The following is a 24,911-nucleotide window of genomic DNA, read 5'->3' as shown; positions in this document are numbered from 1 at the left end:
TGATTATCCCAGGTTGAAGTATTCTCTCCTTCCTCTAAACACTGAATTATGTATTACATAATTCTTTGAAAATTATGTACTAACCTTGTGATATTTTATCTCTTAAATTCTTGAATTGTTACTCAATATTTTGTAACTTTTTATGTCTGTTATGTATAATTTACCTCCCCACTAGAGTACTGTAATTGTTCCCCAGAGTGAAGGCAGGCAGCAATCTTTATGAAGACCAGATTCCTTCAAGCTCATCCTTACATTCAGGAGCAGCTCTTTGGAAACTCATAATCTGGAATTAGTTTAACAAACCTTTATCCTTGACAGATGATGATTCTTTTGCCCTCTAGTCCCATCGGGTTGCCAAAAGTCTAGCCCAGTTTCAGCTGACTCTTGTAGATCAGCACACGCTTGGAAGCAGAAGAAATCCAGGCACAAAGGCAAGAGAGAGAAAGCAACAGATGGCACATAACTAGGATGCTATTTAAATGCAAAAATATCAGTAATTACATTAAATATAAAAGGGCTAAATACTCCAGTTAAAGCTCAAAGATGATCAGACTGGATTAAAACCCAAACTCAAACCATATAATTTTCAAAGACATACATCTGAAACTAAAGGATATTCAATGGTTGAAAGTAAAGGGGTGGAAAAGTTATATTGTGCAAGTGCTAACCAAAAGAAAGCCACTGTAACAATATTAAGAATAGAAAAAATAAAGAGGCAGAAATCTTTGCTAACCATAAATTCATTTCACAAGGATAAAATATTTTATTCACTAGGAATATATGTATAATAATCCTGGACTTGTATATGTACCTAAAACATGACCTTAAAATATGGAAAACAATATTAACAAAATTATAAGGAGAAATATGTAAATCCATAATCATAATGGGATATTTTTATATTTTTTCTCAGTAATAGAACAAAGGAACAAAAAAATCAGTAAGAATATAGAATGTTTGGACATGAACAAGAAGCTTGACACAAATAGACACATCATTCAAATTAAGACCTGATTCAGTCATCTTTCTTTTGTGGAAGAATACATATTTAGGGTCATGAGATCTTTTTTTCCTATCCATTCTTCCATGCAAGCAAAGATATGAAAAAGCCTCCAATACACCTGTTTCTACATCACACAAGAGACTATATTATACTCTGAATATGTACATTGTAAAATTAATTTTTATCCATCTCTATTTCCATCATCTTGGTATTAGTATTACAGATTGTATTCTTTGCATTGCTTAATTTTGTGAATTAACTTTGATGACAACTATCTTATTGTCTAAATTTATTTCCATCACCCGTGTTGTTAGGACATAGAAGTAAAAAAGTGCTAAATATTTTTTAATTCAGTAACTTAGTTAATTCTGTCACTCTAATGGCCAGGATTTAGGGACTGCTCAGGAGCTCTGGACTCACCATTTAAAACCTTTATGAGAACAGCCTCAGATTTCAGACCAAGTAGTGCTATATAAATATGCAAAATTAGGTAGAAAGACCTTTGGATTTAAATATAATTGCCATTGCCTTGCTAATAGTAATACTCTGCAAACAAAGGGTATATATTTAATGGGTATTTCTAGTATAAAAGAAACTACCTTTGAGGAAACAGTACTGCCATCTTAGGAGCAAGAAAGGTGGTGTGTGACAATACTGGAATTGACAAGGAGGATGGAGGAACATTTGATAATTTCTATTAAAGAAGAATTTGTAAAATCTCTCTTCAACCTTTTCCATACATATTTGGTGAGTTGTTAGAAAAATGCTCATAATGTTTTTACAAAATATGAAATGGCTTTTCTTCTTTAAAGGGCGAAACCAAGGTTCAACCTGAAGAATACATTTTGCTCTGCGGTCATCTTTATTACAACCAATATAACTCCTATAACCAATATAGCACATAAAAAAAACAAGTGAGGCAATGGCATTTGGAGGAATTCCATTTATTGTGGATGCATTTTCACAATATATACTTATTGCAGCGATCAGTTATCAGTGAAAAACATCAAGTGTTTATAAAATTTTTAGGAATGGCAGATTCACAGAACATGCTAGTCACCTTGCAGTTTTACCTCTTAAAGATAACACAGAGAATTGTAATCAGACAAGTAAACAATGGAATTTATTTTTTTCAAAAGATTAAATCCAAACTGAACAAAATTCTACCCTAAAACTTATTCCATCCAAATATCGGAATAAAAGTCAGGATCGATATATTCTCTTCTCAACTTTAGACTTTCTAGAAACAAATATATATACTAGTGATCAGGAGAAGCTCTTGTTCAAAAGTACAACAAAGCAATGTTATATCGCCATGGGCCATAATTCAAACTTCGATCCATTTCACTCCAGTGATGGGAGTCAATGCTAAATGAGGCACTACATGTGGGTTCTAGGTTATCTTATCATAGACTCATATCTATTCTGTCACGGGTGGATGACGTGTGTGATCTTGGTGGTTTTCCTTCCTTTGGCCCAGGTGTGCTGAAAGCTAGAGAATTCAGCTACTCTTTACTGATTTTTGAGAAAAACAGACTCTGTAAGGCAGTCGTCACTGCTCATGTCAGCCCTGCCCTGGCTGGCTCCTCCAGGGAAATACTGTAGGTTAGAAAATAGTCATTTGTGAGGCTCCCTCATTGTGGTAGAAATTGAGAGTAGGACACTTTTGGTTAAGTCAAATGAGGTATAAGTTTATAGAACTATCCTATATATCTCTATGCTAAAACATATTGCCAAGACAGAGGAGTACTCTTTTATCATCTATTGTGAAGAATAGATGAACACTTATAAGCTAAAGTAAGATCTGATGTCTAGATTACGTGTATAAAAAGGATGATTTGATAAAGACTCTTGGGGAAAATAGTAAAACTACTAAAAGTTACATATATTTTTTGAAAGTTCAATACATTATCAACTTATGACAAGTACCAATGACTAATAAAAGTAGAAACTTTTAATTTAAAAAATGGTTTCGTATAATAAAGATGAAGGACTATCATGACTCTTAAATACTGGAATTTGCTTACTTCTCTTCTCTGCTTCCAGACATTAGCCAAAGCTGATCTTTGCATACCCACACGTGGAATTTCAATCTGGACAATCTTGTCACTAAAATCCTCGTCTATACATTTTAGACAAAGAAGAGACCTCAGATATCCTCGAAGCCAACCAATTGTGAAGTTGATTGCTAACAAAATAAAGTTCTCAGCAAGCTTTGAGTTTGATCCAGATGGTAGTAAAATTCACACTGGACTTCAAGATTGCTTTTCAGTATAAGCTAAATACTATGCTTTATAGAAAATGTCAATTCATTTTGACATTTCGAATCTCTCTTTTTTTTCTTACAGTTTATCTATTGGGCATTGAAGATGTATTGATACCTATTCTGCCATGTCTCTATTGGCAAATATGAATATTAATATAATGTGATTTTTAATTTTTGAAAAGCTGTGATATTGGCTAGTTACAAGGACATACTGCTAAATATAATAGTCTAGCACATAAAAGAAGCTTTCTACCATTAGTGTGTTTGTATATGTGTATGCACATACATACATGATCAGGTCATCTAAAATGTGGTTCACTATCACTACCAAAGAAATCCACAAAGCAACCAACCTAAAGAAATCAGTACCACTGTCTTCTAACATCATCATCCAATTTAGATAATCATCAGCATGAAAAAAGTAATACCTTAACAGTACGTTTTTTAAAAAAGACAATCATCATTGCAGAATCTCAAATCTGAAATGCGTTACTTTCAGAAAGTGTTACAATTGCCTACTGAGATCATTTCTTCCATGCTTTATTCTAAAGTGCAGAAACAACATGACTTCTGTATGTAAAACAAAAAACAAAAAAAACCCCAAACCCCACTATGGTTTGTTTTTCTGGACACTGCACACATTCCTCAGGCAAATTTTCAGCTTGAACCTCCTCCTGCTCGACTTCCGACGTGGTTGGTGTCACCGTTCAGAGTAAGGATGATCAGTAGAAAGTCTCTATTTCACAGCATGGGTTTCTTTAGAAACAGGCTCCTGTGCAAAGGCAGTACTTTTACCATGAACTTCTCTAGACTGTGATTATTAAATATAGTGATAATATACATGGGTTTACTGGGATAATGAAAAATAAAACAAAAGGAAATTAACCCAATTTAGTAAATCAACATAAATATAGAACAGAGCACATAGCCCTCTTCGGCTGAGCTGGTCCAGCATCTTGAGTGGCTACTCTGGCTTCTTTCTTGAACTGTCTCACACCTGTTAAGAGAAGAGAGCTTTAAATCGGCAGGCCACAGTGTTTCAGCCAGATGTTTATGTCAGAAGAAAAAGAAAAAAAGAATTATAATATGGCAGGAATAAATATTTATGAAAGGGAGGATTATTGTTGGCATTCTATTCAAATATGCTCCTCTTGGTCTTTCTCCTGTTGATTTTTCTCTCCCTCCCCTCCCCTCCCTTCCCCTCTTGCCTCCCTTTCCCTTCCCTTCCCTTTCTCCTTTTTCCCTTCCTTCCTCACTTTCTTCTTTGTATTGCCTTTTCTCTATCTTGATCTTTAGCCTTGCTCAGGGCATTCGGAGGCAGTTTATTTTTTTAAAATATATTTTATTGATTTTTTACAGAGAGGAAGGGAGAGGGATAGAGAGTTAGAAACATCGATGAGAGAGAAACATTGGTCAGCTGCCTCCTGCACACCCCCTACTGGGGATATGCCTGCAACCAAGGTACATGCCCTTGACTGGAATCAAACCTGGGAACTTTGAGTCCGCAGTCCGACGCTCTATTCACTGAGCCAAACCAGTTAGGGCGGCAGTTTTATTTTTAACACCACCCTACGGGCCAGGAATCTATAGTGTGCATCCAGAACAGGCACACATGATGGAATGACAGTCTTGGCCATGACAAGGCAGGAAAGTTGAAGTGGACTATGCTTACCTTTAGTTTTTTTCTGTTCTTTATTTCCTCCCCCCTGTACTTCTATCCCTACTCTTGAAACTTATCTGACATTTGTGTATCATTTCTTTTCCCCAGCTAGCTGCTAAAAATCCTTGCTAAGGTGTTCACAAATATTAAATATACAGTTGTCCCTCAGTATCCTCGAGGGATTGGTCCCAGGCCTCCGTGGACACCAAAATCTGTGGACACTCAAGTGTTTTATAGAAAATGACATATTATTTGCGTATAAGCCGTATACTTTCAATCATCTCTCAATTACTTATGGTAACCAGTACAATGTAAATGCTCTATAAATAGTTGTTATACTGTATTATTCAGGGTATAATGATAAGAAAAAAGTCTGTAAATGTTCAAAACAGAAGCGACCATCATAGGCCTAACTGCATAGTGCACATTAGCAACAATGTAGTTTTTTTCAAATATTTTTGATCCGGGGTTGGTTGAATCTGTGGTTGGTTGAGTCCGCGGATGCGGAACCTGAGGACACCGACGGCCGAGTGTGGTATTGTGAATCTGCATGTTCACATGTGTTGTGTGTGTTTTCATTTCACATGAATCACTACATGACGTGTAGTGAGTCTGACATTTTGGAACAAAGGAGCTACCTACTCTGCTACATCATAACCTCAGCTGTGGGCCTGATGGTTATAGAATTACTAGAGGCCCGGTGCACAAAAATTTGTGCACTTGGGGGGGGGGGGCCCTCAGCCCGGCCTGTACCCTCTCGCAGTCTGGGACCCCTAAGGGGATGTCCACCTGCTGGCTTAGGCCTGCTCCCTGGGGGATTGGGCCTAAGCTGGCAGTAAGACATCCCTCTGGCAGCCCAGGAGCCACCGGGAGATGTCCACTTGCCAGTGGGGAGCAGGCCTAAGCTGCAGTCGGACATCCTTAGCGCTGCTGAGGAGGTGGGAGAGGCTCCCGCCACCACCGCTGTGCTGGCAGCCGTCAGCCTGGCTTGTGGCTGAGCAGAGCTACCCCTGCAGGAGCTCACTGACCACCAGGGGGCAGCTCCTGCATTGAGCATCTGCCCCCTGGTGGTCAGTGTGTGTCAGTGACCAGTCATTCCCAGTCTTTCTGCTGTTAGGGAAAATTTGCATATTACCCTTTTAATATATAGGATTACTGTAGGAAGAGTTTGTGGGCTAGATCAAGGAGGGGGCAGAGCCTGTGAAGATTCCCCCTGACCCCCTCCCACCTTGTGCCACCATGCTGCACAATTCCAGGGAGAGCCACCATTCCTGCTGTGTCATATGTGAGTGGCGGTCTCTGGGTCCTACCATTCCAGATCATATCTTTACTCCACGTCCTGGAACCCTGGCTCAGGGGAATGTTACCTATGATGATGGACATTATACCTATGACGATGGACAATGGGCAGCATTCTCTTCTCCAAAAGGGGACTATAGGAACATTTAGACTGACATTACCTTGGCAGGGGTTGTGACCTTATCCACGGATTGCTTTTCCCAGAGGTTCCGCTTGCCAGATACGTCTCCTGGCCTCAAATCCTAATGAAGAGAAAGCAGAATAAAATTAATACGTGGCCCCATAGATTTTCTGCCAGGTCTAAATAAGTCACCACATCTGTGTTTGTTGGTTTGAATCGATTTCTTATTAATACACTTTACCCTAGCGATCAGAAATGGATGGCAGGTTATGACATGAGAATGGGCTGGAACTATCCAGCCTTTAGGGCCTGTTCTTCATCAAGGACTTATTGCTTATGGAACAGTCAAATTGGAACGCAAGCATATTTAAAATAATATAGCCTATTTTTAACTTTCTGTGCTCTTAGAAGTGAATACAGTATAGGTTGGTTTTAAATACAATTGACTCTTGAACAACGTGGGGGTTAGGGGCGCCCACCCCTCCTCCCCACAGCTCTGTGCAGTAGGAAATCTGCATCAGACTTCTAATGGCACTTCCCTCAGGCTGAAGTCATTTTGTGTTTCCTGCAGAGTGAGTGGATAACTCAGAAGTGCATCGGTAGAACCTAGCCCCATCAGCGTAAACACTGACCACAAATTGCACCCGTAAGAGAAACTGACACTGACTAACATATGTGAGAACATGTGGAACTCTCGGGGAGAGAACAGTTACATAGCTTTGATTCTTTATTTGCTACCTCGAAATTAATTTGGTTTGGACAAGGAGTCACATTTCTGTTTCCATTTACTTCTCTTCCAGCATGTGCTTGGCAAAAGGGAGTTTGTAGAATATAAATGTGTTTTAACTGAAATAGTCACGTTTATTTTGGCACATCCTTTTCTTGCTAGGAAGGCAAAGCGAACAGCAATTGCATCTATCCATGGACACCAGTCTAAAGGGGCATGCTTTGACGGATAGTAGGGAGGGCTCAACACTGAAAGTGCCCTGGTTAAATGGTACCATGTGAAGCATTTCAGATTTTTTATTTTAATTTTTTATTTTTTTGGCATTTCAGATTTGCCTTAATCCTACTGAGTTTCTGGAGTTCCACTGTGGCACGAATTCCTGATATCCTATTAGAGAGCTACACCTATTTAACTTGGAACCAGTAAGCAACAAATCAGGTTGTTTTTGAAGGGTTCCACGACTTTTGCCAAAGTAGGGAGAAGCTGCCAAATTGTCTGGAAGGCTGTTTTAAAGTTTTGGAAACTATAATTAGGCACATGCTGATGGAAGCTCTGGAAAGTGGCTATTATTACTTTATTTATTTGATTCATAGAAGACAAATATTTTTCTTTCACATGAATGTTCTACAGAAGAAAACGGACTGTAGTTCCCTTCAATCTTCCCTATGAATCTTTTTAGATCAATTAAAGAGCCTATTTTAAGAAAATATGAACATCCAAGTGGTGAGTTGGCGTTTTAAATCAAAGGGGAAAATAGAAACGCAATTACCTGACCAGACTACATTTTAGACAAAGACCCAGTCCGGGAGAAGAGGGAGAAATGAAGGCAGGAGAGGCAGGTTTCCAGCCACCCAGAGATCAAAGAATGAAGAAGAGAATTCAGCTGAGAAAGACATGGTTGTTGTTTTTTAAACAAAAAGAAAGACAAATTAGTATTTTAATTTAGCTGCATGTAACATGTAGTTTAGACAACAACAGACAAACCAGCTAGAACAGGCATACTCAGAATTGAATTCTGGTTACAAAATTACACCGAAATCCCGTAAATTCTGCTCACAAATAGCAAAGCGATGTCTCCGGAAGGGATCAGATGCGGATCAATGTTTGTTTTTAAATAAGTTAATTTTTAGGGACCCCCTCCAAATAATATTGGTTTGACAAACTATTTTGAGCACGTTTACTTCCTAGCGTGTTTGGAAATTATACAACTTGGTAAAGGATGGTTGTTCTGTCCAATGAGTTTTGGAACTAAACACTCATCTCAAAGGAAACACTAATTTCCTTCCTCTTGAGGTTTCACTGGGTGAGGACCATTTCGGTGAAAGAATCTCTCTCTGTTTTTCTTCAATGGCCACATGCCACACATCTGCAAACACAAGCCCAGGCTTTCCTCTCCAGCCACATACACCAAGGAATCTAAGCAAGGGACAGGGGATAAATCCCCTCGGGTCCAGACTCGGATGGCACCTTCGGGGGCCTACTGTTGCTGTTGTCTTGAGGTAACTCTAACATCCTGGGCTCAGAGCTCAGAGTCAGTATGGCTGGGGGCCCAAAGGTGTCAAACTCAGAGGCCTGCCATGAAGGGCCAGGCTGGAAACTCAAAGGCCTGAAAAGGCTTGTTGTAAACAAATAAGGAAAAGAGGGAATCAACAAATTCTGGCGTACATGCTTCCACACTTCAAAAATGTGTTCAAATTACAATTTTCAAAAGGAAAATAAAGCACAATGGTGTGGGTCAAACTACACATATCTTAGCTTCGGGCCACTCCTGTGAGGCCCCTGATAAGACCCAGGCAAGATCTTCGCTTGGCCTGCCTATTTATTTATTTATTTACTTATTTATTTATTTATTTTTGGACCTGCCTTTTAATTAAATTAAATAAATAAATTAATTAATTAATTTATTTGACCTGGCTTTTTAAGTTGCATTGCTGGACTTAACCTTTGGCCAGCCAAGTTTTATGCATCTGTAGGACCCTTCTAGGCCTTTCTGCAGCTCGGAAATGTCATCTTTTTCTGCTGGATCCATAGTGTCTGCGAGTTACCCTCCTGCCTTCCTGGGTCCAGGTCACATCTTTCCCAGAGAGACTGCCATGCTGCTATTCAGATCTTGACAAGACCTGGCTCTGTCACCCATGAACTGGGCACCAAGCTGAACGTTGCTGGTTAAGTCTACTCACACTGGCTTTTCATGTACAACAGCAACTACCTACTGCTCTCTTCCAATCTGGCTTTCACTCAGGAGGTTGCCCTCGTCTGCAAAATCCAGGGGGTCATAGGGAAAGAGATCACTACAAGCTGTGTGAGTCGTCACTCTTCTTTCCTTTGCCTTCTGTCCTCTCGGAGAGGGTATAGCGACTCACTAACTAGTAGGTAAGGCAGGCAATGCTTTTGTAATTTCCCTGTCACAACTTTTTGTCCTGTCGTTTTAATGATGCTATTGAAGCAACCCTCTTATATAAAAACTGCTGTTTGAAATTTTAACCCTGCTATTTTGGCTTCTGTAAACACTTGCCTGCTTAAATAATAGGGAAAATAGGACGACTCCCATTCCAGAGAGGCCGTAAACTGTGCCCCAGACAGAGCTGTCAGTGCTGGCGCCAGGCCAGGCCTTGAGATGCGGTCTCATGGCCCCTTCCTAGCACACAGGCCTTCTTGCTCAGAAGGCCCGGAAGTCTCATTCCAAATTTGGGAGACAAAGGACTGGAAAAAATATAAATAGAGAGAGTTTCCTCCATGTTGGGGGGCCCAGAATTTGAAAGACACATTTTTCTCTGGGCCTGCGCATAATTAAAATGTAACTCCCTGCCGAAACCGGTTTGGCTCAGTGGATAGAGCATCGGCCTGCGGACTGAAGGGTCCCGGGTTCGATTCCGGTCAAGGGCATGTGCCTGGGTTGCGGGCACATCTCCAGTGGGAGATGTGCAGGAGGCAGCTGGTCGATGTTTCTCTCTCATCGATGTTTCTGACTCTATCTCTCTCCCTTCCTCTCTGTAAAAAATTAATAAAATATGTTAAAAAAAAAAAGTAACTTCCCTTTCTCTAAGTGTTGCTTGTTTTTGTTCTCCAGTCTTCTGTAACACTATCAGTTACCAGGGAATGGGGCTTTTTGTGGAAGCCTTGACATTATAACTGAATTGAATTTTTTTTTAACTCTCCCATTAGGATGACATAGATGGTGATAGGCTTGGTAAAATCCGGTACAGAAATGAAATATGTCACAAATAAAATAAACACAAAAAAATGACCAGGTTCTCTAGCAATGTGCCAAATTCATCAACGAGGAAGACACACCTTCCTCTCTTTCTCGTTGCTATTTTGAGAGTTCTTCAGTGGGTCCATGAACTTCCGGAACTCAAGTGATATACATGTATTAGGGGAGAAGGCCCTCTGACTCATAGGTTTTCAAAAGGCTCCATAATTCAAAAAGGTTAATAATCACTGGTCTGGGGCCACAAAATTTACATAAATTTCCATAAAAAATAACTCTATATGTCACCTTGGGTTCGGGGCAATAAAGAGCAAACACCTTGTGGGTGTGAACCCTACCCCCTCAACTCTCTCCTTCTATAGCTTCCCTCCCCTCTATTTACCGGGAGAGGGGAAAATATATATTTTTCAATATATAAAGACTTTCTCATTGTAAACTGGGTTTACATTAGTTTTATACCTCATGTGAGCCTTTATGCAAAAAACCCTGACTATTAATTAGGTGACTATAAGGAGTTGCACTCAAGAAGTGTAGACAATATTTCCATTTTTTTCTTCTTAAATTGGAATTGATAACCTCTAGTGACTTTGGAGCTTAAATATGGAGCCACTGGATACAATGAAATGGCTGTGTCGTATGTGAGTGTGCTCAGTGGCACAGAGGTCTAGGATTTGGAAAGCGTTACTCTACCTCTGCGATGGGATAGTTAGGACAGCTGAGTCTCTGCTCCTTTGGGAACCGAGGCATATATAAAAGCCAACTTAACAGAGAAAGCTCACCAATGTACAGTAGGAGCTTAATAAGGCTCTTTATCATAATGATAAATGCAAGGCAATTATCGTATACATTCAATGAAAAGGTTAAAAGAATATTTTTATAGTAAAATAGTCACACTTAATAAATAAGTAAAATTTAGATTTCCACAAATAACAAGCTCTTATAGTTTCCAGCTTTACTGTGTTTTTCAAAATAGCTTTTCTTTGGAGGTGTTGACAAAAAAAAAAATTATGGCAATTACTTCAACAACTACCTAAAAATGGTATTTTCTTGTATTAAGTTACATAAATTAGGCAAATTAGAAACCCATGGGTTCAAAATAGCCAACATACACTTCCTTTGGGGAATAAGTTTAGGGGTGCTTTCCACAGAGAAGTGGCCAAGATAATCTGACATTTTCATTTTCAAATTCCCAGCTGTAATTTATAGAATAGGTGCTAAACACACGGACCAGTAAAGAGTGTAAATTTGAGCGGCCTCAGCATTCTGGTTAATTACGGCCTGTGGGCGATTGTGGGGCAGCTGCTTGGGGCTGTTCCCTCTAAATCTGAACCCCCTCCTTGTTTGTTACTCAGCACGGACAACAGGGAACAGGAGCACTGCCTTTCTCAGGCAAACAGCCCAACAGCCCGATTTCTCCTGCTGCTGGGAGCTGAGAGATCAAGGAAATCCAGAAAACCCGCAGCTACTTACCGAAGGTTTGGGAGCAGGTGATCTGTTCCCGTCTGGGGTTTTAGTTAGCCATTCATTGATGCGGCTGGAAACCCCCACCTTCAAGCCAGCAGTTTCCTGCAAGGAGTCAACCATCCAATATTAAAGACAAACTTTACCTGGAAAGAAATCTTCAAAGAAACCTCAGATAATACTATTGCTTGCTATTTCATGTCACCATCCCGTAACACCAATGAATGATGGCTCGTTATAATCAATATTTTGAGTAAAATGAATCTTAAAGTTGATATTTAAAGAATGTTATCTGATTTGCTTGCCCCCGCACCTCACCCCAACCCACCCCACCCCACCCCAACCCCAAGGTTGATGATTACTTTCAAGAACTCAATTTAGGAGAGTGGCCAGAGCTAGGAGTACACACTGTCTAGCATCTGTGCGCTTGCTTTTATGGTTGTTGCAAAAGAAAGTAAGAATTACACCTTCTCCGCTGCTTTTATAATGAGCTAATGTGGTTTGCTAAAAAGAAAAAAGAAAAGGAAAAGAAACCCACCCTCCAAAATTAAAAGACGGAACTCCGGAGCTCACCTTGTTTGGCGTGCCCGCCGCGCTGGGGGATGAAAACACATTCCCTTTCTCCCACATGCTCTTGATATTGCGGACACCCTCAGCAGGCACAGGAAGATCCGAGGCTGCTGGCTTCGTGGGTTTTGCAGCTTTTGTCCCCTGAAGTGTGTGAATTATCTTTAGGATTGGTGCTAAGTTTGTTCTTGTCAAGTACTCTCTTCCTCGACAGTATCATTTAAAAGAGTCATTGTCTAAATGCCTTCACCAAAACAGGACAGTCATTTCTGTTGTAAAACTGCATTCTAAGGACATTTGTACCAAAAAATCCACCCTGAGATCTAGGGTCTTTCAAAAATGAAATATGCTTTTTTATTGGGATGCTATTTATTGTGTAAGTGATATTCTACTTCATTTCTACAACAGGTACCTCAGTGCCTAGGCGCTGGTGTTATAGGGGTACCCAAAACAAGACAGTCTGCTCCGTAAGCTGTAGTGGACTTACATTTTAATAGGACAGGAAGATAGTAATTGATGACAAAGTATTTATTTCACATTTCGGTGTGTTATGAAAGATAAATGTAATGTCACAAAGCATGCCAAGAGAGCACACAATAGGGGAATAATAATAATATAATAGGGAGCAAAGAAGGCTGCTCTGAGGAAGTGACATTTAAACCCAGATTGATGGAAGATGTGGAAGTGGCTAGGTAAAAGGAGGCACCCACACCATTCCATGCAGAGAGAACAGCATCTGCAAAGGACTGGAGACAGGGACTCGATAAAGGATTGAAAGAGTGAGAGGCCACCTTATGGAGAATATCTTGGGAGGAGGAAAGAATGGATGTAAGGAAGAAAAGTGTGCATTTGAGGTACTTTTCTGCAGTAGCGATGAGCATGCCCAGAATCATGCAATTTCCTGCCTGGTCCTGCTTTGTAACCGGTGGCCTGTGTGGTCGAGGTGGTCAGCCATGGTGAGTGGCACCATCACTGGACCATGTAAAGGCCGAAGCCACAGTCTTGGCTTCATCAACCCTCTTAGAGCTATAATACATGTAACCACAGAAAATAACTGTCTGCAATTTGTCTTATATTTTAGTGGACATTTAATCCTGTGAAAATCACCTCTTGAGTATTAGGACTTGGTTATTCATTTGATAAATCATTCAGATCTCATTTTCATTCCCTCATAATTTATTTGATTGTGAATTATTTTATACTTATGTCCACTCTGCAATATAAAGGAGAGGAGGAAATCAAATCAAGCTTATCCAGTTCCTTCATAGCAGATGTTCTGACATAGAAGCTGGCTAAAATCAGTGCCTAAAGTCTACACAAAGGAGGGAAAACTAGGATCACACATTGATTAATGGTATCCTACCTTCTTAGGGCTTTGGTACTTGGAAATATACATTATTTCTAAATGTGGTAGAACCCCTGGGTCAACTTTGTGGGAAAAAGTTGGAATAGACAGAAGCATATAACTATGATCTTATAAGCATAAAATAATCAATTTGAAATTCATGGTGATTAAACTCTAGCTGGCAATCATCTTTATATTAACTCATACTATCACTATTACTGTTTGAACATAAAAGTTTTTATAGAGAAATAAGGATTAACCAAGGTTACATGGGACCTGTTTAACTACATATAGGAACATATTTTATAAGGAATTAATATTAGAAGATACACATACCAACATATAAATAACATAGTTGAATATCAATAAGCCTATTCCTTAAAAGAATAACACCTCCATTAAAGAATACTCAGGCTGAAGGTAGTAAACAATAATTTATTTAAAACCCTTCTATAATTTACCTTTATTACTGTTCTTCTCTCTAACTAGTTTCAAGTATAATAAAGCATTATTAATGTTCTAACACTAATGTGGTTATTAGACTTGCGTATTGTCCTAAACATTTCTATGATCATTTACACAATCAGAGCTGATTTCTGTTTGAGCATAACCCTGCGGACGTCACTCACCTCAATGGCACTGGTGTATTGCTCCAGTCTGCTGTCAATCTTGGAAACAACAGCCGCTTGATGAGTTGATTTGACACCACTGGTAAGTAAATAAACATGCACATAAAGATATGAGAGAAAATCTTTCCATACATATGATGGCTGGTGATTCTCCAGTGAACAATCAACCATATTTACCTTTTCTGCACAGACTTATTCAAAAATTCTGCTCGCTCTTCTATCTAGGAATTAAAAAAACAACAACAGTTAATATTTTCAGCTCATAAACAGTGTCCCTGACCCTGGTGAAGGAAGCACCAAGGAGTGTCAAAGAGTTTTAATTAGGGTGCTGTGCCAGAGAGGAAAATGCATATAAGGTGTTTGATCATGAGAGCTGAGAGATGAAGGGAAGATTGGCAGAGGATAGAGAAAGTGTGGAGAGAAATATGAAGTTCTGGAGGCAAACTGAAGACCAGACAGAAATGGAGTAAAAATGCCTTTGAGATCATTTAAATCAATGGTAAAATAATTGCATTTCAAGACCATAGCAATAATTTCTTTTTTGCCTTCTGGCATACTTTAAAATTTTTTCTACTTATTTCTTTATTAAGGTATAATTGACATGTAACATTATATTACTAGTGGTTTCAGGTGTACAACATAATGATTTAATAATTGAATATATTGCAAAATGATCACCACAATAAGTCTAGTTAATATTCATCACCTGACAACATTGTTTTTTTTCTTTTTGTGATGAGAACTTTTAAGATCTACTTTCTTAGCAACAATTTAAAAAACAATACATGCTGTTACCCTTTAGGACATGCTTTTATGAGTATAGATATACCATGCTCTTTGATTAAGAAAAACTTCCACAATGTTCTGACCATATATTTGGTATGTAATAGGGTCAAATAAGAAAGATAACCAGCGACTGGGAACTATTCACTCAGGGCCTAGCCTGGTTTCCTGATTTGATAGCTGTCAAGCCTATTGCTGAACTTAATTTGCCCTGAAAGTAGAAGATGGGGTGGGGGTGGAGTGAGACTGGGGCATAGCTCATCAGTGATGGCTGAGGCCACCCACAAAGCCCCCATTAGCCCAAATGGGAAACAAGAAAATAAACCCAGAGAAACTGTGATGGATATACACTAGATGGGCAGTTCATTAGTCTTTAATATATTCTTCTTCTTTTTTTTTTTTAAAGCTAGGAACTTCATTTTGCTAAAACTAAAGCTACTAAATCAAACATTATATTTTACTGAAATGGCACCACCTAAATCCAGATGTTCTTTATAGTCAGCAAATATTGTTGACTCCTTATGATACCCAACTCCAGGCTGGAAATAATCTCTGCCACACATCACCTGCCAGTATTAGCAAACAGCTGTGACCAAGAAAGTGCTATAGGTGTCCCTGAGATTATGGGATGTAGAGAATCTTAAATTTTAATTTTTTAAATTTTAATATAAACTTAGAACTTTAAACTAATATAAACTTCTAGAGAAAAAGTTCCCAGTTGAATAAGCTGAAATACACACAATGCACTGGAACTTTTAATATTATCCATCCATCCACCCATCCATCTACCCATCCATCCATCCATCCATCCATCCATCCATCCATCCATCCATCCTACCTTTAACCTTGTCAGCTAATCAGTCAAACAACCAACCAATAAATTATGTTGAAAACCTACTACATGAAGTTCAACACCCAATGATGTATTAGATTCTTTAAAGAGAACACATTTTAGTAGGAGAGACTAGTAGAACCTAGAAATAAAATATTTAAAATTCAATGCTGGTACCATATTAAGGATATGACAATGCTGTAGCTATGGGAGAAGTGACTACCTGGGGGAGAGGGGAAGGGGTTTTTGAGATATTTTGATACCTGAGCTGAGATTTGTAGTTTATTGTTTACATAGCTTTATAAATGAGTTTATGAAAGTGAGGGTGGGAGTGCATGAGTTAAAGGGCAGAGGACATTTCTAGCAGACAGAAGCACAGTGGAGGGTGGTGCCAGAGGTGAGACTTATTCTTGGTAGCACTTCCAGCATCATTCTGAGTCAGGGATCATTTTGTTAACCTTGGCCATCACAAATACTCAAACTACAGAGGTTCTCAGATTCCACCTTCTCCTTTCCTATCTACAATATTTAATACAGCTTGACTTCATTATCACATTTTGTCCGGCCTCACCATCTATTTACTGATGCACTCTTGTTGGGAAATTCCTGAGCTTGGTGACTCTAGGTAATGTAACAATATGTAAATTAAACATTCTGTATAATTTTAACGAGGAACATTGCTTCTTCTAAGGCCAATGGTAGCAGTGTTGTCTGGATAAAACTCGGAGAAAAAGCATACTATTATTTTCTCCTTACTCCATACTCCCTCCACCACCACCATATGAAAACAATAACAATAAAAACAAAATTTTAAATTTATTTTACTTAAAATTTATTCTTTGCATGTATTATGTAAAAAAAAATATATCAAACCATCACTGCTAACATCATTGAACTACGAGCGACCAGGTTCAGGGTTTTCCAGACAATGAATAGAAGTCATGAGACTTAACAAATACATTAGTTGATACTATTTTGAGATCAAATATAATATGAAATGTTTTTCCTCCCACTGGCATTCTAGAATGTTAACTTGTGACCAGTTATAAAAGTTGCAGGGCCAAGAGTGTCAACAATTGCAAAAATTCAATTGTAGAATATGAAACTGTTACTGTTGTAATTAGCTAGTTATCAATATTAAAACGGGAAAGGAGCAAAGGGAAGGCCAGACATTATAAGCATGGTCATCTGGGCAGCTTCACCAGGAAGCTGCAACTTTACACTCCCCAGGGAACCATTGGTCCATTCCCTGCAGTTCACTGTGGAAAGGGATCGAACAAAGGGGAAGATGGATGCATGCGCAGGGAAGTCGGGATGACATAGGGAAGATGTTTGCTTGTCAGTCTAACCTGGAAACAAAGATAATTGGCTAGAGAGGGTGGAGCCACTGTAAGCGTACGAAATCATGAAGAATTAATTGGATAAGGCCGTGGTTAAAATCCCCAAACAGAAATACTCTCTTGTTCCACTTGCTTCGCTCTTGCTTCCTGACACTTGCTTTTTCCATGATCTTCGCTAGCCTGCCATGTGGCCTGAAGTAGTCGCATGGCTCATGGCCATGTGGACCCCACCTGCAATGGACTGCAGCTGGAACACAAGCTAAGCTAGCCAGATGCTGGACTGGACAGGGCTTCAACATGGAGCAGAGGCTGTGGGCAGTGGCGTTAATCCTATCTCTGCTGAAGACAAAATGGGACTTTTTCCACGGTGGGACTTAGGGAGATGGGATCCTGAAGGTGAATTCCCTTAATGTTACCTCATCATTAAAGCGTTCCATAATACCTCATCCTCCCATGGGGGCCTCAGGAAATTCTTATTCCTGTGGCATCCCAAGAAGCCCACTTCTACCAGCAACAGGCTAGGAAATTAGAGGACACCCACCCATAACAAAACCAGAGCCACACAAGCTCTTCAAAGCACACACTATGGTGCAAGGCAAGAAACTGTCCGTTTCTGAAAGCATGTCTCTGTTGTATAGAAGTTTAAAATGTTTTGCTTTTGCAAATGCATCTACTTTGACTGCTCACACATGCCTCTCTCCTAGAGGAAGCTAAATGGCCCCCTGGGGGCCCAGGAGTCTGGTTGATGGAAAGACTAGAGAAGTAAGTTGAAAAACCTGGTTGAGAGGAGATATTTGAAGGAGGAGGATGGATTGTAGTTTCTCCTGAACAAAGAGAGTAGAAATGAGAAGTCTAGGCCACTACCATTTTCCTCGTGTTACCAAGACTGTCCCAGGAATGTTCAGCTTGGGTGGGATTTAGAGGAAGATAGAAAGAGAAAATGTGGCCCCAGCTGTTATGCCTCAGGGGATAGAGCGTTGGCCTGCGAACTGAAGGGTCCCAGGTTCGATTCCGGTCAAGGGCACATGCCCGGGTTGCGGGCTCGATCCCCAGTAGGGGGTGTGCAGGAGGGAGCCGATCAATGATTCTCTCTCATCATTGATGTTCTATATCTCTCTCCCTCTTCCTTCCCTCTGAAATCAATAAAAATCTATTTTTTTTTAAAAATGTGGTTTTCTTTCAATATTGATAAGTCAGGCACAAAAGGGCCTGGATCAGGAACAGAAAGGACACCAGTGGCTGCACGGAGGTAGCCTGAACCGAGCGCGGTTTTGACTTGCAGGCCTTGCTTTTCACATAGCCCTCAAGCTAAGAATGTTTTATATTGTCAAATGGTTGAAAAAAAATCAAAAGAAGGGTAATATTTTGTGACACACAAAAATTCTGTGAAATTCAAATTTTGGCGTCCATAAATGAAGCTCACTTACTCTACAAAGCCGGCCGCTCCTCATTCTGTCAGCTCTGAGATCTCACGTCTGTGGTAGTCTGAATTAAATAATAACATTCCCCGGGGCTTAGTTTGGATTCCCCCTCAAAAAGACCTTGCCCATAAGTAGTTTCTTTGAGATGTATCAGAACTATGAAGGGGCCCAAAAGTACATGAAGCGTAAGTGAGGTTATTTAGGGATGAAATATGCTGATTTTCATGTGAAACAGGTAATAACTGTAAAATGTAACTGTTTTTTGGTCATTTTCGTGTGCCAAGTGATAAAACCTCACACACATTTATAGACAGTCACACACACACACACACACACACACACACACACACACACACACTTTGACTGGCTGGAGCCTGGCTGTGACTCTGTACTGGCTTTGCGCATTGTCAATGCTTTGTGACCTAACAAGGTTGATGGAAAATGAAGGTGAAATAAAAAGGTTAAGAGTTCCTATCTCTGAAGAGTCATTCATTCATATATCCATTCATTCATATATCCACATACTTATTGAGTATATTATCTGTGCTGGGAACTCAATGCATGTTAACTCTCATGAACAGAAAATGTATTTAAAAGCAATGGCAGATTGAATGTAGACCACAGTACTTTCCTGAGTCTGTGCTCTTTTTCCATCTCAACCCATTATTCCCTTAAGTCAGTTTTTCCCGCTCGTTCTCGTCTGTCAGCACTTCTGTCTGAGGTCGATTAGGAGCTATGCTCCCTGAGGGCAGTAATAGGACCAAACTCATCCTGGCAAAGCACCCTTCCAAGTCGCATTTCGTCTCCTCCCCCATAATAGCTTTCACATTTGAACGGTACCATTTCTAGCTGCCCTGCTTTAATAATGACAAAGAAAAAATGGTTGGCGAGTGTGAAAAACAGCATAACCTTTACAATGTATTTGCCATTTTATAAGTGTTTCCCTTTCCAACTGCTCAAAGCAACGAGGCAGCTGGGGAGCATGGGTCAGTGAGATCCAGAGATAATCGCTGATGGCCTTTTGAACGTGTACCAAAGCATCTAATAACAACAGATACACATTTCCCCACTTTATTTCTCTCTTTTGCATATGTTGGAAACAAAGGAAGCTGTGAAATAGCTGAACGAAGGAGCAAAAAGATGAATGGAGCAAAGGCGTGGGATAATCAATAACTTAGAGGCTCAAATCAAGTTTCTAAGATACTAGAGTAGCGGTATTATAAGGGGGATTTTCTGGGGGAAAAATACCTTGAGAGATGAACCTTTGGGAGTGAAACATTTGAAAGGTTTCTTGTCCTCTGCTAAGCCATCTTCGGGCATCTTCTGCCGTTTCTCAGCAGCTTCTGCCCTTCGCCTTTCAATCTCCTCCTTTAGCCTCCTCTTCTCTTCCTTAAGAGGGAAAGAGCAAGGAACAAGGACATCAACATCAAGTTCAAGCCCAGGGGAATGGGTGCTGTAGAAGAAAGGGCACAAGTCCCGGAGAAAAAAGACCCAGGTTCTAGAGTGAATGCACTGGGTCCTCAAGGGTGGTCACTAGAGGTTAAACCTGGTGCTGCCACTCCCCAGCTGCGACCTTGACCACATTTATTTATCTGCTCTGTGCCTCAGTCTCTTCATCTGTAAAATGGGATAATGATAGAACCCACTGAACAGGGCTTTAATGAGCCCATGTAAAATGCTTAGGCTAGTGCTCAGTATGGTGATCACCATTATCATCGTCCTGTCAAGTCATTTAACATTGACCTTTCACTTCTGAATTCTGTGAAATTCATATAAATATCTCACCTTCCTAGTTCCTAGGAGAGTGTGAAGACACGTGAGACAACTTATGTGCAAAGTTATATAAATCTGTGGTACCACATTTGTCAAATTGTACGAGAGATGATTTTATGGTTGTGCCCACCTCAACAGAGTAGATTATTTTAGATGGTTTGACAAACCTGAAATGAGGTAGGTATTGCACCACAGTGGTGAAATCACAGATATTCACAACCTGTCTCAATACCCCTCTGTGCCTTCATTCCTGGCCTAAAATAGTGTCCCCTGCTTCTCTCTCAGGCCAACACTCCAGAGCTCTGATTAAGTCGCACATCCTCTGTGAACAACTTGGAGAGATTTAGGCTGTCTTTTGTAAGTTTCAAATTGTGAGATCTGTTTCACTGGACGTTCTCAAGAAGAGAATTTATGTCCACCTGTCAGGGGATGTTGCAGAAGGATCCTGAGTGTTATAGACTATATGTTCGTGTCTCCCCAAAATTCATAGGTTGAAATCCTAACCCCCAGTGTGACAACATTAACAGGTAATTAGGTCTTGCTGGTGAAGCTTTCATGAGTAGGATTAGTGTCTTAAAAAAAAGACCCCAGAGAGCTCCCTGGCTCCTTCCACCATGCAAGGACACAGCGAGATAATGGCCGTCTATGACCAGAAGCTTCCCCTGACCAGGCACAGAATCTGCAGGCCTTGTTCTTGGACTTCTCTGCCTCCAGAACTGTGAGAAATAATTTCTGTTGCCTTTAAGCCATGCAGTCTTCATTTTATTGGCAAGAGGTGAGAAAAAATAATCTCCAACTCAATCCAATCCTAAGAATTCATTCTGCCTTCACTGGTAATCTCCTCTAACTAATAATAACAATGATAACAATGATTATAACTGCCACTTCCTCAGGGCCTATGATGTGCCAGGCACTGTGAATACAATGACCTATTTCAGGGGTCCTCAAACTACGGCCGGCGGGCCACATGCAAATACAAATATTGTATTTGTTCCCGTTTTGTTTTTTTACTTCAAAATAAGATATGTGCAGTGTGCATAGGAATTTGTTCATAGTTTTTTTTAAAAACTATATAGTCCAGCCCTCCAACGGTCTGAGGGACAGTGAATTGGCCCCCTGTTTAAAAAGTTTGAGGACCCCTGACCTATTTAGTCATCACAACGATCCTGAAAGTAGGTGTTTCACAGATAAGGAAGAGAAGGCTCAGAGTCGTCCAGTAACTCTCCCAAGGTCCCAGCTTGCAAGCGGCTGTCAGGATACGAGCCCAGGTATGTTTGGTTCTAACGCTCTGGTTCTAACGCTCTTCCATCCCCATTACTTCCCAACCAGAGATCACTGGCGCATGGACAGCTGGACTTGGGAGAGATTTTGGAACCATTTATCCAAACTTTCCACACAGTTTAGGGAATGTTTACATAGGACCCAAGTCAGAAAGGAATGAAGTCTTTCTGCATCTTTTGGGTGATGGGAGATCAATGTTCCCTAAGATCAGTGAGAAGAGTTCCAGGCTAATGTGCAGAAGCTGAGTCCGACCATGTCTTAGTCAAGTAACGTCACACAAGCCACTCAAACCATTTTCACTGTAATTAGCTAATTATTAATATTAATACTAGGAAAGGAGCAAAGGGGAGGCCAGGCATTATAAGCATGGTCATCTGGGCAGCTTCACCAGGAAGCTGCAACTTCATGCTCCACAGTGAACCACCGGTCTGTTCCCTGCAAATCACTGGGGGACAAAGGAGAAGGAGGGTGCATGTGCAGTGAAGTCGGGGTGAGTAGGGAAGGTGCTTGCCTGGCAGTCTAACCTGGAAACAAAGATAATTGGCTGGAGGGCTGCAGCCACTTTAAGTGCGAAATCTTAGGTTAAAACCCCGAGACAAAGGGATTCTCTCTTTCTTGTTTCTCTTGCTTTGCTCCTGCTTCTTGCACTCACCCATGTTCCCTCCATATTCACGTGGCCCTAGAAGCCACATGCGTGGCCCACAAACATGCGAACCGCACATGCAATGGACTGCAGCTGGGAACACAAGCTGAGCTAGCCTGATGCTGGCCTGGACTGTGCAAACGGAACGGAAGCTCTGGACACTGGCCTTAATCCTCGCTCTGCTGAGGATGAAACGGGACTCTTTCCTTGGCGGACGGAGGAAGATGGGACCTTGGAAACTCAGGGGTTTAATTCCACAGAAATAAAACTTTCCACGATACCTCATCCTCCCATGGGGCCTCCGGAAATTCTTATTCCAGCTGCACCCCAAGAAGCCCACTTCCTTTGGCAACCAGTGGGGACACAGAGAGCACCCCACTGATAACAAAACTATTGGATTTCCATTTCTTTGCTCACAAAATGAGAATAATAATGTACCTCAGGTTGAAAGAAAAATGGGCACCTTGTAAAAAATAGCAATGTAAGTTGTAGGTGGTTAAGCTCTTTTTCAGTTTTCAAAATAGCCTTTTGGTAACTTTATTTGTTGCTTTCAATTCTGTCTTAAAATATGGAACAAATTCATGGGCTCATAATTACTGGGTTCCTGCTACATGCCTGGCACTGTGTTTGTGTCCTGGGTATACAGCGATGAACAGAGCACATACTGTCCCCTGACTGTGAACATCTAGACGCTTTCACTAAAAAAGCCCAAAACCTATTTTTTAAAAACTTCTCTATAAAAATTCTTTAAATGTCCAAAAAATACAACCATCATGTGACTCTTGATTCTTGTAACTAATCTGCAGACCCTTTTTCATCCTTCTCCACTCTCTATAGTTCTTTATGGAGGGACAGTATAGGGTAATGGAGTAAGACAAGTGGGGCCTTGGGAAAATTACAAAACGAACAAACAGAAAAACATGGCTCTGTGCCTCACTTTACCCATCTGTAAAATGGGGACAAGACTACCTGTTCTGATGAGAACTGGATAAATTAATATGTATAAAGGTTTGGGGACCATGCTTAGCACACAGTTAAGTTTACTATCCTTAAAATGTATTCGTAGAGTCCATGCTCAAAAGAGTAGCAGCATTTCATTTCACCAGGGAAGAAATTGTCCTCTGGGCCAGAAGGGTCACCAGAGATAGGCATTCAGGGGCTTGAGTGAGTCAGGGTGCCGATGGCTGGGCGGGCTGCGCTCTCCTTACCTCCTCTCTGACTTTCCGCTCTGCTTCCTCCTGCTTCCTCCGCTGCTCTTCCTCCTCCAGGACCTTCCTTCGCTCCTCCCTCTTTTTCTTCAGCTCCTCCAGCTCCAGGGCTGCCTCTTGCTGCTTCTGTTTGAGCTTCTCAAACTCTTCGCTCTCAGTTTCCCCACGACGGCGGCGCAGCTCTTCCAGGCGCTTGCCAGCTTCCACTTGGGGAGCCCCTTCTGCCTCCTTGGCCTCGCTGGCCCTCCCTCCAGAGCGGCTGGTGGCGGGAGAGAAAGGGATGCAAAGGGGTTTGACACATGTCCGCCTGCAGCCTTCCCTGGAGGGAGGGGATGTGGGCCTGCAGGCTTGGCCTCCCACACAGAAATCTCCACGGTCCGTCACTGGGCAGGAGATCCTCACACCGACCCAAGGGGCAGGCTGGGGCCCAGCGGGCATCTCCAGGTCTGAATCTGAGTCCCTGGTCTGCCACTTACCCTGGTTTTTCTCAGCTATACAATGGGGGCAAGGGGATTGGAAAGTGGTGCAACCACTATGAGCAGCAGTGGGGAGGCTCCTCACAACATTAAAAACAGAACTCCCACATGATCCCACAATTAAGGAAAACACTGATTCCAAACGATATCTGCACCCCCATGTTCACCGCAGCATTATTTACAACAGCCGAGATATGGAAACAACCTAAGTGTTCACTGAGGGATGAATGGGTAAAAAAAAGTGGTACGTATTTACAGTGGAATATTATGTAGCCATAAAAAATCTTATTTAAATACTAATGAACAAGTAGTGAGGGCATTCTTAACTAGATCTGAACATAGGTACCCCATGTCCAACACTTTTGTCTGAGTAACAGATGAATTACCACTGTCTAGCACCATTTATTATATGTGGAGAATGGCACAGTGTTTCTAGCTATGGAGCAAGAGGAAGAATAAAACAGAAAATAGCTCAAGATGACACAATTACTAATATTGATCTTATGTGTACATCACATGCTTTTAAAACACTGAGGATCTGAATATACTGTGCCCTTTAGAATGACGCTTTTCAAGCTGCAGGTCAGGAAATCAATTCAGTGGAATGTAATCAGCATTTACAAAACATGAACTAGGAAACATCAGAGAGCATTGCAGAGAGCAAAGGAAATGACCGTTTCTTGACATGCTGGTTCCAGTTATGCATGTAGACATCACTGGTTCATGATGTAAAATTTATTTCTTACTAAGAGCTGAGGTTAAAACGTTTCAAAATTGTATTCTAGCCCTGGCTGGTGTGGCTCAGTTGGTTGGGCATCGTCCCATGTATGGAAAGGTCTCTGGTTTGATACCTGGTCTGGGCACA

General features: G+C 40.8%; 1 protein-coding gene across 1 annotated transcript in view; it reads right to left on the bottom strand.

The window, feature by feature from the left end:
• Positions 1–1,934: 1,934 nt before the first annotated feature.
• Positions 1,935–24,911, bottom strand: part of CALD1 (caldesmon 1) — a 183,508-nt gene continuing 160,531 nt past the window's right edge. The window contains exons 8-15 of the mRNA XM_081102139.1: positions 23,571–23,829; positions 19,914–20,054; positions 14,467–14,510; positions 14,290–14,368; positions 12,322–12,459; positions 11,758–11,853; positions 6,390–6,470; positions 1,935–4,266 (exon numbers count right to left, since the gene is read on the bottom strand). Of these exons, the coding sequence (XP_080958265.1) occupies positions 4,261–4,266; positions 6,390–6,470; positions 11,758–11,853; positions 12,322–12,459; positions 14,290–14,368; positions 14,467–14,510; positions 19,914–20,054; positions 23,571–23,829 (844 nt within the window). The 3' untranslated portion in view covers positions 1,935–4,260. The remainder of the gene's footprint in view (positions 4,267–6,389; positions 6,471–11,757; positions 11,854–12,321; positions 12,460–14,289; positions 14,369–14,466; positions 14,511–19,913; positions 20,055–23,570; positions 23,830–24,911) is intronic.

The sequence above is a fragment of the Myotis nattereri genome (assembly GCF_964212035.1).
Source record: "Myotis nattereri genome assembly, chromosome: 11".
NCBI lineage: Eukaryota > Metazoa > Chordata > Mammalia > Chiroptera > Vespertilionidae > Myotis > Myotis nattereri.
The sequence above is the reverse complement of the archived record's forward strand: the minus strand, read 5'-3'. Positions and strand labels throughout refer to the sequence as shown.